The 16,293-nt window shown below is 34.8% G+C and overlaps 2 protein-coding genes and 1 pseudogene across 2 annotated transcripts in view; 1 reads left to right on the top strand and 2 right to left on the bottom strand.

The window, feature by feature from the left end:
• LOC143083543 (dopamine beta-hydroxylase-like) overlaps positions 1 to 16,293 on the bottom strand; it is a 284,123-nt gene that overhangs the window by 147,637 nt on the left and 120,193 nt on the right. The window lies entirely within an intron of this gene.
• LOC143084079 (uncharacterized) lies at positions 8,366 to 11,301 on the top strand (annotated as a pseudogene).
• Positions 11,518 to 14,298, bottom strand: LOC143084078 (uncharacterized). Its single transcript, XM_076260494.1, has 5 exons — positions 14,045 to 14,298; positions 13,549 to 13,573; positions 12,616 to 12,717; positions 12,122 to 12,285; positions 11,518 to 11,772 (listed from the first exon to the last, which is right to left on the bottom strand). Exons 1-5 carry the CDS (start codon positions 14,099 to 14,101, stop codon positions 11,518 to 11,520), a joined length of 603 nt encoding a protein of 200 aa, XP_076116609.1. The 5' UTR covers positions 14,102 to 14,298.

Raw genomic sequence — 16,293 nt, 5'->3', positions numbered from 1 at the left:
TACATTCTTGAAGGAGAAAAGCCTTAGTATTTCAAAATTTATAATTTTGATGAACAGTTAATTTATTTTTATTTTTTTACATATTACCAATTAACTATTTAACCTTAAGGAGATCACTCCAACAATGCTTCAGTGATTCCATATATGATCAACCAATTTTTTCAAACAAAATTGCCTACTCCACCCTGGATCCGCCTACATGTATACATCAGTTATGGTATGAATGCCTTCTATAATTTTTTTAATTTATTCATCCATACCACGGGATATAGTTAAGTATAAAGGTCTTCCGACTTCGTCCTCTTCCACAGATAACACCTGCCTCATATTATAACATGAATAAGGAAGATGATTTCCTGTTTGAAAAATTATACTTTCGGTATTATTTACTAGTTTACTTGACACTGTATCCAAAAATATATGGTATATACTTTAACATTGAATATGAACAAAAAATAGCTACGTCTTGTCAATTTCGGTTGGTTTTCTAACATCAAATTATAATGCAAAGAGTCCCACGATTTTATCATGTGTACATATGAGATAAAAGCAAAGGTCAAAATCTAGAATGTAAAATATACCAATGACACTTGGCTATAAATCAAGGACCTCAAATCAAAAGACCATAGGTCTGAATTAAATATGGTTAACGAGTTATATCACCAAACGCATAATTTTAACTAGAAGGGGGAGAAAACTCTAATTTGATGTTCGCGTACTCTTTCAACCAAAATAATTCTGCTACGAATCGCAACTAACAATTAGATAAAAATAATTTGTTGATATCTTAAACAGTGAAAATAAGTCAATATTTAGTATGAACTTGACCTTTGACTTGACCTTATTTTACTTTTTTGGGGACAAAGGACCTCATATCAAGAGACCATAGGTCTCTTTCACTTATGGTTTACCAGTAACAAATGTGTATCACTTATATCAAATGTATAAGGGGAAATAATTCTCATATAGAGTCTCCGGAACACCTCGATAAAACCAAACTCAACATCTTGAACATATAGGGAGCAATTGGGTAAAATAAATTTGTCGTAATCTTAAACGGTTGCGAAGGAATAGTCGACACATGGAAAACAGTATTTGGGAGATGATTCTTATAAGAAAAGTGTTCGGTTAAATAGGATTATTTCCAAAGGCCCATTTACTGTTCGATATCATATTTCAAATATCAAAGCGACATCTTCTAGGATAATGGGACTGCGCAAGAACAAAAATTAGGCGGAAGAAAGAAAAAAAATAATCAGAACTAAATCTTTAGATCGCATTTATGTGAATATAGACAATACAATTTCCTATAGAAACTCTCTTTTCGTCTAAAACTGTGACACTTTTACAATGAAGTTTCGGGAAAAAATGTTATCCTAGAATAGAAAGTTGATATGCACTACTATTTAAAGTTCAAAATATAGGGCGTACAAAATATGTGATAATATGTTTTATCGTTCTAGAAAGAACTATATTACAATACTGCAACTTTGAAGAGGAGTCTGATCAAGCATATGTTTATTCTTGATTAAACAGATATAAATTATCAGCTTCCATTCAATCAGAACGAAAATTGGCAATGCACCTTTGTAAGGTGTACGAATTTTTTTATTAATTGCCGCGTCCATTACGAATCCAAGCAAAATAAATTAACACCTTTGTCAATAAGTGAATTATATATCGCTTCCTTTACAGACTTTTCTTAAGTTTTAATGCGTATAATTTATATTTATTCTGTAGTTATTTTTATCGTAGCCTGATTTGACCTTTCTTGTGTAAAATAACTATTGTTAGAAAGGTGTGTGTCTGTGAGAAGATTATACTGATGTGTGGTAATCAAGTAGACGTGTTCGATTTTTAATGGTTTAAAAATGATTCAGCTGAACCGCAGGGACGGATTTAGGTGGGTGCGTGGCGAGCGTGCCCCCCCCCCCCTACAATTTGCGAAGCGTGGGTTGTCTTCAACTTATTTGAGTATCAGAAGAGACCATTCCATCTTTTTTAACTTTCAAAGTATATAAAACAGTCATTTTAACAGAATCAACGTGCTTGCTCATCAACTGATTTACAATTTGATTAATATCTATACATATGATATGCTTCAAGGGAAGGTGTCAAACGCGGAGCTGTGTTTGTTTACAAATAAAATATGTTTTAAGCAGCAACCTGAAAATTTTGACGAATTATCTACCATATTACATGCATGGGATCCCATAAAATAAACAGAACTTGTAAATGCATCTCATTCTGAATTTAGTGGTTTGTGGCGAACACAATATATATATAAAGTCTGACAAAAAGGTAGAAATTTTCGTTTGCAAAATTTAATATTAGTATTGGTCAGGTAAGCTGTTGTGATCTGTCTCGTCTCACTTTGCTTCCGTCGGTAAGTCCGTCTATCTGTCAACTCTTCATATTTCCATCGTCTTAACCAAGTTTGTCTGAGCTGGTGTTAGTGAGTGTTATGGAGTGCTTAAGAAATATTAAGTGGACCGGTTTTATTTCACATTACTGAAACCATGTATAATTGGCTTAGACACATTGACGATCTGCAAACAAGGATTGTCTATTTCTGTGATGTTGCTGGATCTCTTTTTGCCACAACTATCAGCACCATGTCTTTCAACATGTTCAAGGATTTATTGAGATATATATGACTTGATATTGCAATATAAACCATTCACAACAAGTGCTGGTGTCTTGATTGTAGATTGGTTTGCATAGGAACACAAAATAAAAATAAAATTTTCGCATGTTTTTCAGCTTCTGTTTTTTGGGGCTGCAGCTTTATAACTGTAGCTTTATAAACTCATATATTTGCAATATGCATATCTTAGTGCGTAAGTTATGAGTGTTATGAGATTGTTGTAGATTTTTCTAATTTGTAGGAGACCTTAACATCATAACTCGAAGGTTCGCTCGACATAAAACTTTCCTCCCCCCCCCCCCTCCCCCCAAAAAAAATCGAGAATCCTGGATCCGACCCTGCACCTAGTGTTTCGGATATCATTTATGTCATTTTGTTACCAAGGCCGTATCCTCATCAGGTTACCTAGCCTTGTATAACTATAATTACTTTGTAATTACAATTTTATTAGGTCTTGCTGTGGTAACATATCAAATGTAGTGGTATTTGTAGGGCACGACACCTGGTGAATCTGCAAAATCATTATTATTTTTGTGTCCTTTCTTATCTTATAACTTTTTAATTTTTTTTACAGGGATTATATCTTTTAACCGAGGTAAAGTACTCCTTCGCGTTCTTAGTTCACGATAAGCAATCATAAGTGGTCTGGGAAATAAATTCTTAGCAGTTATATCATTTTCAATTAACTGCCAATGTTTTATGATTCGTCTTCCCAATTGTTTGAGGGATGGATTAAATTTAGTTGCTAGAACAAGTGGTGGACAGTTTTGTTTATTTCTTTTTTATAACATAATGTATTTGGTCTGTTTTTTCTCAATGCTTTATCTATTAATGGATTAATTTCATTTTCCAAGTATCCTCTTAGTATAAGTTTTTGTTTGAATACTTCTGTAACGTGTAGCCAGGCGTTTATATCTCAAACGTCCGTTCCAGTAAATACTTGGATCCAAGTTGTCCACAAACAATACGGTAATGCTAAAAACTACAACTATCTTAATTACACACAATGAACCAAAATATATACACGGGCTCCTTGCCGATACAAAGTAAATATGAACTTCTTATACGTTCAGGTATTTCACATCCAATTTTTTATGGAAATATTCTTTATAAAGCACAAAGGTGTCAGTATTCACCTTAAAAACTAACAAAACCTTTGAACAGACTTATTAAGAAGGGATATAGTTACGATACTGTTGTCAGGTCATTAAAGATTGCATATGTTGGCGTTAATATTGATTCATTTATAGGGTCTTTGCATCGGAACTAAACACATTTATTCAAAAGCCAGTTGTTGGCATGACACGGGTTATGTTCTTCTCAAATATGTTATGATGGTATGATACTAAACCCCTAACGGGAAGGATTGTGCCTGATGTTCATATGATGAAATCATAATCTTTCAGTCAGTTTAATTGAAGTCTGGAGCTGGCATGTCAGTTAACTGCTAGTAGTCTGTTGTTATTTATGTATTATTGTCATTTTGTTTATTTTCTTTGGTTACATCTTCTGACATCAGACTCGGACTTCTCTTGAACTGAATTTCAATGTGCGTATTGTTATGCGTTTACTTTTCTACACTGACTAGAGGTATAGGGGGAGGGTTGAGATCTCACAAACATGTTTAACCCCGCCGCATTTTTGCGCCTGTCCCAAGTCAGGAGCCTCTGGCCTTTGTTAGTCTTGTATTATTTAAATTTTAGTTTCTTGTGTACAATTTGGAAATTAGTATGGCGTTCATTATCACTGAACTAGTATATATTTGTTTAGGGGCCAGTTGAAGGACGCCTCCGGATGCAGGAATTTCTCGCTACATTGAAGACCTGTTGGTGACCTTCTGCTGTTGTTTTTTCTATGGTCGGGTTGTTGTCTCTTTGGCACATTCCCCATTTCCATTCTCAATTTTATCTTATATATACAAGTTTTACAATATAACAGCCTGTCCTCCTAATTCACTGGTGGTAAGCGGATGGTCGTAACTAAAAGTTACGACCATCTGAAAATGGGAGACAACTATGGAGGTAAGTTTGTCTTATCCGATTTTCGGGCAGTAAAAGGTTCATTTGAGCTTAGCTGCTCGTCTCATACACACTTATCATTAGCGAGTTGGTACTGCAATAAAGTTTGATATATAAAATCATTTGAATTTTTGTGAAATAGACATTCAAAAATTCGAGCATGATGGTCGTAACTAATATGTGTGATGGTCGTAACTTCAACTTTAATGTTTTGGATGATGGTCGTAACTAACACAAGATGGTCGTAACTTTTGAAAGATGGTCGTAACTTTTGAAAGATGATCGTAACTTTTAAAAGATGATCGTAACTTTTGAAAAATGATCGTAACTCTAGTGTTGAAACCAGCTTTTATAACAGGATTTTAAAATTACTGTGCATATAACCATAATCTCACCTTTCATATAAGGTTTACTAATACAATATTAATAATTGATTTCTTTCATTAAAGTATGAATAAATTAAGTTATAAAAGTATAAATAAAACATACGCAGTTCTAATGTATATGGGTTTAAGTGAAAAAACGTAAGGGACAATAATTTCTTCAACTAGTCATCCTAATGCTGCCGTTTCTTGTGGATTAATTATCTATGTATCATAAACTGTCACGTATTTTTTTCGTCTGAGTGTTGATTTTAGGATATTCTGAAATGAAGATTGGTCTTCTAATAACTTTTTTTTCAAATGAGATGTTGAAGATAATCTTTAAAATAAGAGAACACATGTACATCACCTTTATATTTTCACTTTCAGAGGCATTTATGTGCTCCGATTTGGTATGTGCCTATATGTCTGATAACCCGTCTGACATCCTAAACCATAGTTTACAAAAGCACAACATATCTGACAATTTTAAGATACGCCGAAAAATTTTAAACGACACAACTGGGGATAGATCTTACCAATCTTTGGAATTCAGTATCTCTCTCCTGGATATTGGCAGATATAAGCAGACCGGACATACATGTTACATTAACACACACGAGAAACGCATTACATTTAAAAAATATCCAAATGCCACTATTAACAATCATGATGAAAAGGCCAACCAAACTGACGATGATCATGTATTCAAGCTTATCCCAGGCGTGATTAAAAAAATGAAGGATATGGATCGCATTAGTGACTTTATATCTATATTACAATGTATTAAGAATGGAGTACTAATAAGGAATATAGCATTTCATCTACTTTTAGATATTGGAAGGTTTTATAACACAAAAACAATATCGCATATGAGATATGATGACAAATCTTTAACATTCTGGTGCACGGTGTACAAACTATTCAAAGGAAAGGGAATAAACTTTTTTCGTGGGTACAAAGGAGACGGTTTAGGTGACGAAAAGAGTTCCATTGGCCCTAAAGACTGTGAAATCAACTTTGCTGTGCCTTCAAATCCCATCATAACAAAAGAAGTTGCTAGATTTACAGCTGATGCTGGACATCCTGGTATATTAAACTTATCCCTTGACGCATTCGCTGCTAGACAGCAAGGAAAGGATATCAAACTGTCAATTGATGGGAAAAAAATTGCTATTGGGTTTGGAGAAATAGGAGACGAAGATCTAGCTGGAGACGAGCCTCCACCGACGTTAGCAGAAAGAAAAACGCATCTATCAGATGAGGTCTTAGTGGTGTCAACAGTGAAAACCGTTGTAGAAACTAGTGTCATAGATGGCTTCAATAAAATGACCAACTTTTCAGATACAAACTTATCAAATGCAAAACAAGCATTCATAGTAACAATTCTTAATATGAGTAATCGTATTAAAGAACTACGGGAGCTTATCGTTAAGCGCAAAATACATCTAGAAAACTTAATAAAAGTAGTTGAAGGCGATTGGAAAACAAGTAAGTTGGCGAATGCTATAAGTTTTTGGTAGACAAAAATTATACATTCACAAAGTATCATCAAAGATTTACATAGACAAACTTGGCTTCACAATAGCATGTATTAATGGAACTGAAAATAATTACGTTTACGGCACAAATACCACTATTTCTCTTGATTCGCAAAGTAATTATAAATGCCTTCGAACTCTTACTGGGATTGAATTGGACGATTCACAGGATGATGCACGCATTACGAAACAACGATCGGACAGCTGGCTTAATCTCCGCAAAGAAAGTCGAATTACGGGCAGTACTATATTTAAAGCTCTAGGTTTAAGCACTTTAAAAGAGCAACAGAGACATTTCGACAAGACATATGGAGGCCTTACAGAGGCAATACCTGACGAATTACAAACATTGTTTGACTATGGAACAGAGCAGGAAATAAACGGTATTGGAACTCTTGTAGGGAAAATAATACCAGCCTACTTTCCCAGTCTAATATTCGTTGAGGATGGTTGCGAAAAGATTCCCATTGGAGATTCGTATGCCATTATTAGCGGTGATGGCTCTGGTACAACTGCATCAAACGTAAATGAAATGGCATTTGAAATAAAATGCCCTATGCCTGGAAAGAAAAGAACTACAGACGTCCATTACAAAATTCCTGTTTACTATACCACACAGATATTGAGTCAAATGACAGCAAAAGAATGCAATAAGATAGGTTATCTGAGTTTTACACCGGAAAGTTCAACTTTTATCACTGGATCTATGGACCAAGCTCTAATGAATGACATTTGGGAGTTATGTACCGAAATTTATGGAAGTGGTAGTGCTGTCCGTCCTACAAAACGGAATCCGATAAGTAAAGAGCTTTTAGAAAGACTAAACAAGTATTCAACTAGTTGTACCTTCGTTGGAGAATTTCCATCTTTGCAAGCAAAACCTTGTTCATGTGAACCAGCACAAACGAAGGATGGTGTTTATGGATGTCACTCAAATGGTTTAAAATCATTTCCTTTAATGCCATCCCTAGACGACATTGCGTCATCTCTAGAAAAGTGTACGACAGCACTGACTGATGCCTACAATATCTTACGAAAGCCAGCAAAAGAAGTCTTGGTTACTGTAGCATCTGATCTTCACAGGCTGACTGGCGGATATGCGGTACCTATACAATATGGACTTGGCGGTTTCAGTTTATATATGACATCCGTTAGAAAAATGTTGACTAAAGCTGTAGATGCATGTTATAGTCGTCAAATGTCTGTCCGGGTGATAGCGTTCGATGGTCAGTTCTTGGAGATTTCATTAGCAAATGATTTTGGAAAACCACTCACAATATGTAAATTTATGAGGATGTATTGGGCCGATGTTGTAAAGATGACAAAACACGACAAACTGGTAAAGCTGCTGAATAATTGCTGTCTACCACTAACTAAAAGCAGGGATCAATTACTGAGTAATTTTGACATTAATGGAAGAAGCATTGAATTAAAAAAGAAGATAAAACATGTCGGGTCACCAAATAACATTGCTAGAGTTTTACAGAAAAGTAAGAAAGAAACTTGTGACATGGAAACACTCGCAGCAAAACAACACGATCCCGAATTGGATATATTGCAATATTTGCCTGTTGATTTAATCAACAAAATGGACGTAGATGCTGTAAATCTTGTACGACTGGCAGGCAAATCAACTGCTGAAAATCTAGTACTAGTAGTTTAAGAGAAATTGATACCACTGAGTCAATTGACAACACACTAGCTGAGTTGTATGAACCAACTGAAGAAGATTTTGTAGCCGTTTTAATTGCTTTGCTTGCATTAGATTGCGATAAGGATTCTTCGAAATGGGAATCAATGACAGTCGAGTCATTGAGATTGCTGCTTGCCAATGCGGACAGTGTAAGGAAGAATTTCACTGTACTTCAACTGAAAACCATTTTAAATCTGACCAATTCAGGTCATGTTTTGACAACAACGTCACTAAAAGCTCAACTTGTTAACATGGTATCACCTGTGTATGGGGATAAATCTGTTTTACCAGAACGGACCAGAACTCCCAAACCATTAAAGACATTGACAGAAAATCACATCAAAGCATGGACGTCAGACGCAGTCAATGTTGCCTACGCACAGATGCACTTTTTTGATGCTTTTCGTGAATGGGATAATAGTAACATGTTCAATGGCTCATGGGATATTCGTACTGACACTGGTTTTCATTATCACATTCCGCAATGGTACGCACAATCATCAGAAATTAGTTCTCAAATTGTACAACCAATAATTGATCCCCACCACCTACTAGTTAACAATCGGTCAAAATGTTGTTCGTCCGGCATGATCAACATGGGTATACAGCCAGAAGCATGGTGGAAGGTTGCAGAGAAGTCAGTACAAAACAGAACAGGTCTTTCAGTTGAAATTGCAAAAGAACTCAGAGACCGCCAAAGTAATGCATTTGCTCAAACAACTTTCAGTCACAAAGTGCAGCTTGAAATGGATAAAAATGGTTGTCATAATGAAGCGCTCTGGTGCGAACTGATAAGAAATTGGTACAGTGCTATTGATTGTTGAGGTATCCCATTGCATCAAAGAATTAGATGGTTGTTAGATATGAGAGATTATCTATTGCAGTTTCTGAAAGTCGGGCATTTTCCACCACCAGGTTCACATGTCGAAGGGATGCCTATGGCACAATTCGAAGGATTTTTGATAAATGTTGATCGACGACTGCAACTTTATGCATTGATAGATAGTAATGAAAGTTACAATCAACGGGCAATAACCAGCTTGGACTCAGAAACATTTTTTTCTGCATTTCAGGTAATCACATATTTTATATAATGCGAATTTACACATAAATTGAGCTTTTCTACCGGTTTACCATTGTCAATTTTAAATTGTGTGCTCGTGTAAATTTTTAGATGTTATTATTTTGATTTAGTGTAAAAGAGGGACGAAAGATACCAAAGGGATAGTCAAACTCATAAATCTAAAACAAACTGACAAAGCCATGGCTAAAAATGAAAAAGACAAACAGAAAAACAATAGTACACATGACACAACATAGAAAACTAAAAACACGAACCCCACCAAAATCTAGGGGTGATCTCAGGTTCTCCGGAAGGGTAAGCAGATCCTGCTCCACATGTGGCACCCGTCGTGTTGCTTATGTTATTACAAATCCGGTAAATAGTCCGATTCGGTATACCACATATAGTTAATAGTCTCATTATAACGATTAACCTGTATCTTTTTTTCATATTGACCTTAAAACACCGAAAAAGTCTCAACCTTTACAAATACACAAATTTTTTTGTTGTTTATGTAAACATATTATTCCTCTTCTGCTTCAATAGATTTTACAATATTAAATACATTTTTTGATATTGACTTTAGTTTGTTAATAACATATGAAACTAAATAATCTGGATGAATAAAAACGTTATGCTAGTACATGTAGTACTTACATTATATGATTTAGTCTTAAACTTTCTTTTACTAAGGATTATGATCCAAAGGGGACCGGTGTGCTTCGACCCGACGACATACCTACAGCATTAGGTGCCGCTCAATATCTGAATGTGCAAAGATTAAATGAGGACAGGTATGTTGATATATAGTTTTTTAAGTGAGGGCTTACAAATAAACCGGTCTCCCTTTACATCATTTGTGATTATGGTCTTCAAATACAATGATAGGCCGTGGTCGGAAGGAGACAATAAAGGGCCGACCCGTGTTTAGAGAGAGCCATATCACTCTCATGTAAAAAACACTCTAGTTGCAGGCTAATGCCGCTACAAAGCAATACTCGCACCTTTAACATTAATTTGTTTAAGCTTAACTGCTTTTATGTTTCCCATATTTTTTTGGTAAAAGGAGCTGTTGTTATTGTTTTCACAGTTAATTATGTAAACTAAAGTTTTGAAAGTATTATATGTATTTACAAAAGTCCATGTGCAGGACGTGTTTTGTTTTTCACTAATCATTTGATGATCACGATGATGTTAATGTACCCGCCATAACATGTCCGTTTATTTGATAGTCAGCTGTCTTTAAGGTTTATTTTGAAGAAGAAAAAAGAACAATGTTATTTTGCCTTATTTAATTCCGGGTCATAGCTAGAACGTTGATACCATAAACCAATTTACGTAGAATATGAACAAAAAAATGAATGTGCACTCATGTATATTCTTTTTCATATTCTATTTCAGACATTTTGTCATGCGCACTTCCAGACGTACTAGAGTGTACCCAGAGAGACCACTGCAGGAAAACATACCAATGGAAATAGACGGTACCAACTTGCAAGCCATTAATCCATTTGAAAGGAGACTTATAATAGCTAGGTATTTCTTAAACTAATCGCCCATAAGTACTACAAGATCATCATTTTTATCGGCTTATTTTTCAAAACCCATACATAGAAATTCATCACCAATCTGTAAAAAAGATCAAAGCAACCAGTATTAATGTGTTTAGATGCAAAATATATACAAAAGTGACCGATACATGAAAAGGTTTTAATCAATAAACAAACATTTCTTTTTTAAGATTTTCTTCAAAACTTTATTTCAGAAGGCATGTGTTTGATATGGAGGAGAGAAAGACCAAAAATCCAAAAAGAAAAAGCGGTACTATAACACCATACGGGTTACCAGGCAAAGGTGCAGAGGGGGCACGTTCTTTTCACAAAACCAATGAAGAAAAAGTCTTACCCCACAGGAGGTTTGGTATACTGGATGACGAGTTAATGGAATTATAGACAAATAAACAAATATTGTCTGCTATATGTCCCGGTTGTTATATCTTTGCCACATTCCCGTTTTCCTTTCTCAATTTGAAATAGTATATTCTTTTAAACACTTTAGTTGTATATTTAAAAATAGTAAAACGTATAAAAGTAACAGAACGCAGATACACAAAACTTGAGTTTATACCCGACAAACAAAGTTCAACAATTATTATTCAACGTGTGTGTTAAAGATAAGTGAAAATCCTCTATTTTAATGTTTATTTTTTATATGCCTAGTCAGATTAGCTTTATACATGAATCTTGCATTGCAAAATGCACATGCAAATGATATTTCTTTGTGCATAGCATTTATGTATTTCTGCAAGCCCTGTGCATACTGGTAAACTCTACTGCACTTTGTGCATTTATATCCTGCATCGTTGCCGTTCTTTGCCTTGATATGTGCATTTAGGTCTTTTTTGTGCACATACTCCTTTTCACAAACATCACACTTAAACTGTTTTTCCTGAAATAAAAGGTATTCATACATGTATTGATTTTCATTAATTTTCTGGGGAAATTACACACATAGAAATGTGAATATACAAATGTATAACAATGTATAAATATATATGTTATGTGATTTTATAACAAATGGTTATAAATGCTGAACTTTGTTAGGATCAATGATGGCTATACTCAAGTCCATCAGTTGAAGCTCACAATACTTTCAACTGGACATATTGACGTACAGGGATAAAACTTAAAACCCCTCCGATGACCTATGAAGGGGCAATAATTGAAGCATTGCGATTTAAAAAAATAAGTCATTTGCATTGATTGTATATGAATTTAACGCTATAAAGTATATCTACCTCCACATGCCGAAGCCTATGTGCCTTAAACAAGGTCTTGGATTGAAATCCTTGGTTGCATAATTTGCACACATATTTAGGTTGTGTGTGTTTCATAGCTATGTGAGAAAGGAAGCCGGGCCTAGATTCGTACACTTTGCCACACGTCTCACATTGGTTAAGATCTGAAATAGTATATTTCATGATAAAAATAATTGCCATAACACTTTATTGATCAGTTGTTACAATGTCCCGTTTCAATATAAACGTTAAGAATGTGAAAGTTTAACAAATTGAGTAAACACTATGCAATTCCTTTTAAACGTAAGCTAGTGATTAACAGTTATTTATTATATGAATATATGACATTGATATGTGTCCACACTTGTAAAGTTTGTTAAAGAATGTCAAAGCGATATTAAGAGGGCGTATAAAATTTATGAACCATCAGTCTAAACGTATGGGTCCCTTTTTACCCTACTTTATGAACCAGAACACCGTTTATTTTATTTTACCTTTCAATCTATCCTTGTACATTGGCGTGCTTTGAGCAGTTACCTCGGGTTGTCGGAATGTCACAATAGAACCATCCAGGGCTTCAATTTCATCCACTGTAACTATGAAAATTACTTTCTTCATGAAGAGTGATAAAAACATTTAAACAAGCAAATACTCTTAACACTTAACGAACAAACCTAATTAGAAAGTTTCAAATATATTGTCCTTTTTGTTGTTGAAATTTTGGCACAGTTACTTTTTATGCATCTTAACTCGAAATCTACAATACATAGAGATAATCCTGATTGTGAATTTGATATATTTCATATGTTCCAGGCTAACAAGTCATCATAATTATGACAGAACAAATATAATCTATTAAACTAATTCACATGTATTAGAACCAATACATCAATCTTGATGAACTTATCACTATAACTAAGGTCTTTTTTGTATTTTTTTTGTATTGAAAAATGAGCAAAAACATGAGGATTTCCGCTTTGTTCTGTTCGATCAATTTAATTTCATATGAAAGGCCGAAAGCAAAACTGTATATACTTTTTATAATTTTAAAAGAAATCCATCACTCCAGAAAATTAATGATTGCTATTTATATGGCATATCAATCTTTTTTGGACATACAATTATGTTAGTATTTATTGTTTTAAAACCTCTTCACAATACTGAAAAATAAACAATAACAAATTAAAAAAAAATGAACATAACAAATATAAAATCAACTAAATTGTATATTCGGGGCCTTTTATATCTGACTATGCGGTATTGGTTTTGCTCATGTTGAAGGCCTTATGGTGACATAGTTGTTTATTTCTGTGTTCTTTTGGTCTCTTGTACAGAGTTGTCTCATTGACTATCATACAACATCTTCTTTATATATATAACATATGATAATACTATTGCTCTAAAACTAACAAATTAATAATTCTTACCGTTCGAGGTGTTTAATAGTTCATCCTTAAAAAAAATGAGCAAACATTGACATACATGTACATTATAACCTAACAAAATAAAAAAAAAAAACATTCTAACATTTATTTTTCCATTGTTCTCTATTTCTTTTTTTTTCCCCACTGTTCTGTATCTACAGATACATAAAGTCGAGCGCACCTTAGAAGGTGTACTTGATTTGGTCTGTATCTTTATGTATTTAAACCAATATATAATTTTTCAACATGTATTTAGGAAATCTTTGCTAGAAATGCATGCGCGTATTCCTTTTTAATATCAAGTACATACTCGCAAAATATTAAGGTACAATGGTAAAGGCTGTACATTTTCTATAAAATTTCCATATGTTTAGCATTGGATCAACACAAGTGTACATAATACTAAACATTACCATAAAATGTACACAAAAGCCGTGTACGTGCTACCAATCACAACAAATAAACAGATAATAATGTTATTTAGTTTAATAATACGTACTTCTACTTCTACTAATGTGTCCTGCCCGTCGTGGTCCCTGTCGTTGATAGCTTCCATGTAGTCTATATCTGCGAGAAATAGTGTGTAAACGATCGCGCTGTGACAATTAAATCATAGTCTCGCTTTGCATGACTTTCTCTTGTGCCGACGACGAAATTGCTTTATTATACGTTGTATGTAGAAAAATAAAAACACAGGGGCTCATCCATCCATTTTATAACGGAGGGGTTCCCAACCTAGGATAAAAAAGGGGGTCCAACTATATTTGCCCATTCAAATGCATTAATCGTTAAAAAGGGGGGGTTCCAACCCCAGGAACCCTCCCCCTGGTTCCGCCAATGAAACACCATATAAATTTTATTTATGTAATAAAAAGCCACTTTTAAAACTCTTGAATTGCCTTATTCGGAAATATTTATAATAAGTTACGACCATCACAAATGTAACTTACGACCATCTTCAACATTCATAATATTTTAGTTACGACCATCATGCTCGAATTTTTTAATGATAATTTTACAAAAACTAGAATGTTATTATGTATCAAATTTTATCTTAATATCAACGCACTAACGATTAGTTGGTATGAGACAAGCGGTTTGGTTGAACTAGAGCTTTTATTGCCCGAAAATCGGAAAAGAAAAATTTATCCATAGAGTTGTCTCCCTTTAACGGATGGTCGTAACTTTTAGTTACGACCATCCGCTTACCACCAGTGCTAATTGGACGTTATACCACTATGAGACAATGTGGCTGGTACAGCTTGTCCTCCGAATGCGACAGTCTGTTACTTCTAGACAGTGCAGCCTGGTATAACTTGTCCTCTGATCGGACAGTCTGTCACTACCAGACAGTGCAGGCTGGTACAGCCTGGCCTCCGAGTTGAACAGTCTGCCTTGTCAATCCGTTCAACTTGCACGTTTACTTTGTACCTGGTACAAAGTGTCCTTTGAATATTAAGGCACTTACTAGCGCTTAATATAACCAACGTACGCTCTGTTGAAATGTGACGGCTCATCGACAGCCAACTGACAGCCTCAAGTGCTGATTCTCACTCTCTTATATACCCGTGGTCGATACCACTATATACTGGATAGGGTGTTCTCTAACTGTTATTCTTACGAAGCATAGAGAGTCCCTTACGATCACCCCTATTACTTTCGACCCGGCTACTAATTTTCCCGCCACACGTCTTAGTCTATGTAACTCTTTCTCAAGCGTAAACCATGCATTGCTACACTAAGATTCTAATTGATTGTAACCTTAACGACCAATAAAGATTACATAACCCACGCCTCAATCTACATGCGTCCCGCATGTTATATTTTAAATTACAAAATTAAATTCAACAACATTTATACATAATCCGAATTTCACTTATTTATATTATCAGCCATACAGGCTACTCTCGTGACGACCATTATTCTCTAATCTCCACGAGGCATGTTTTCTTTTCATTGGGCGTTTTCTCATAATACACTGATTGCAACCGGAAACATACGTCCTAACGTCGGAGTGCAAACCATGCCAATAGAAAGACTGACGTATTTTCTCTATAGTTTTATGTATACCTATGTGACCTTCACACTTTGTCTCATGACAGCATTGTAAAACTTGCTTACGCTCAGACATTGGAATTACCGCTTTTAATTTCACAACGTTAAGTTCACGGTCCATGTGGCGTCTAACTACACCACCTTGGACTTCTAAACAACCAAACTGACACCATAATGACCTAATAGATTATCACTTACCAGATACCTCACTGTACTGTGGGTTTTGACCATCTGTGGTCATTTAAAGTCAAGTTTTTACCTATGTCAAGTATCTAACTTGTAACTATATTCACCTGACTTTGTTCTCTCTTTGAACACTCCCGGTCCGTTTTTGACTGTCTGTCGTCTGATGTTAACCTACACAGTTTTCTGTTTCTGGGTACCTTGAAAAAGTAAAGGGACCTTTAAGGTATCGATGTGTAATATGCTAGCTGACACGTCAATCAGACACTTATTTTTCTTCATAAAGTCTAAACCTAGAATTCCATCGACTTGTAGGTCAGTTACAACGGCCTCTGAAGAAAACTTCTCTTTACCAAAATCTATTTTAAAACTACCTTTACCTCGAAGGCTTACATACTTGTCACTGACTGACTTTATCTGTGACCTAGTTTCACTAAAATGTGGCCTACACAAGTGAGGAATTGAATCATACACTCTTGTATAAACTAACGTTAGTGTAGCTCCAGTATC

The sequence above is a fragment of the Mytilus galloprovincialis genome, chromosome 7 (assembly GCF_965363235.1).
Source record: "Mytilus galloprovincialis chromosome 7, xbMytGall1.hap1.1, whole genome shotgun sequence".
Lineage (NCBI taxonomy): Eukaryota > Metazoa > Mollusca > Bivalvia > Mytilida > Mytilidae > Mytilus > Mytilus galloprovincialis.
This window is presented reverse-complemented; position numbering and strand designations above follow the sequence as displayed.

Coding starts and splice junctions, on each gene's coding strand:
- LOC143084078 (XM_076260494.1), bottom strand. CDS start 14,101: ATGGAAGCTATCAACGACAGGGACCACGACGGGCAGGACACATTAGTA. Junction 13,574..14,044: donor ACACATTAGTAGAAGTAGAA/GTACGTATTATT, acceptor ATTTTTTTTAAG/GATGAACTATTAAACACCTC. Junction 12,718..13,548: donor ACTATTAAACACCTCGAACG/GTAAGAATTATT, acceptor TAATTTTCATAG/TTACAGTGGATGAAATTGAA.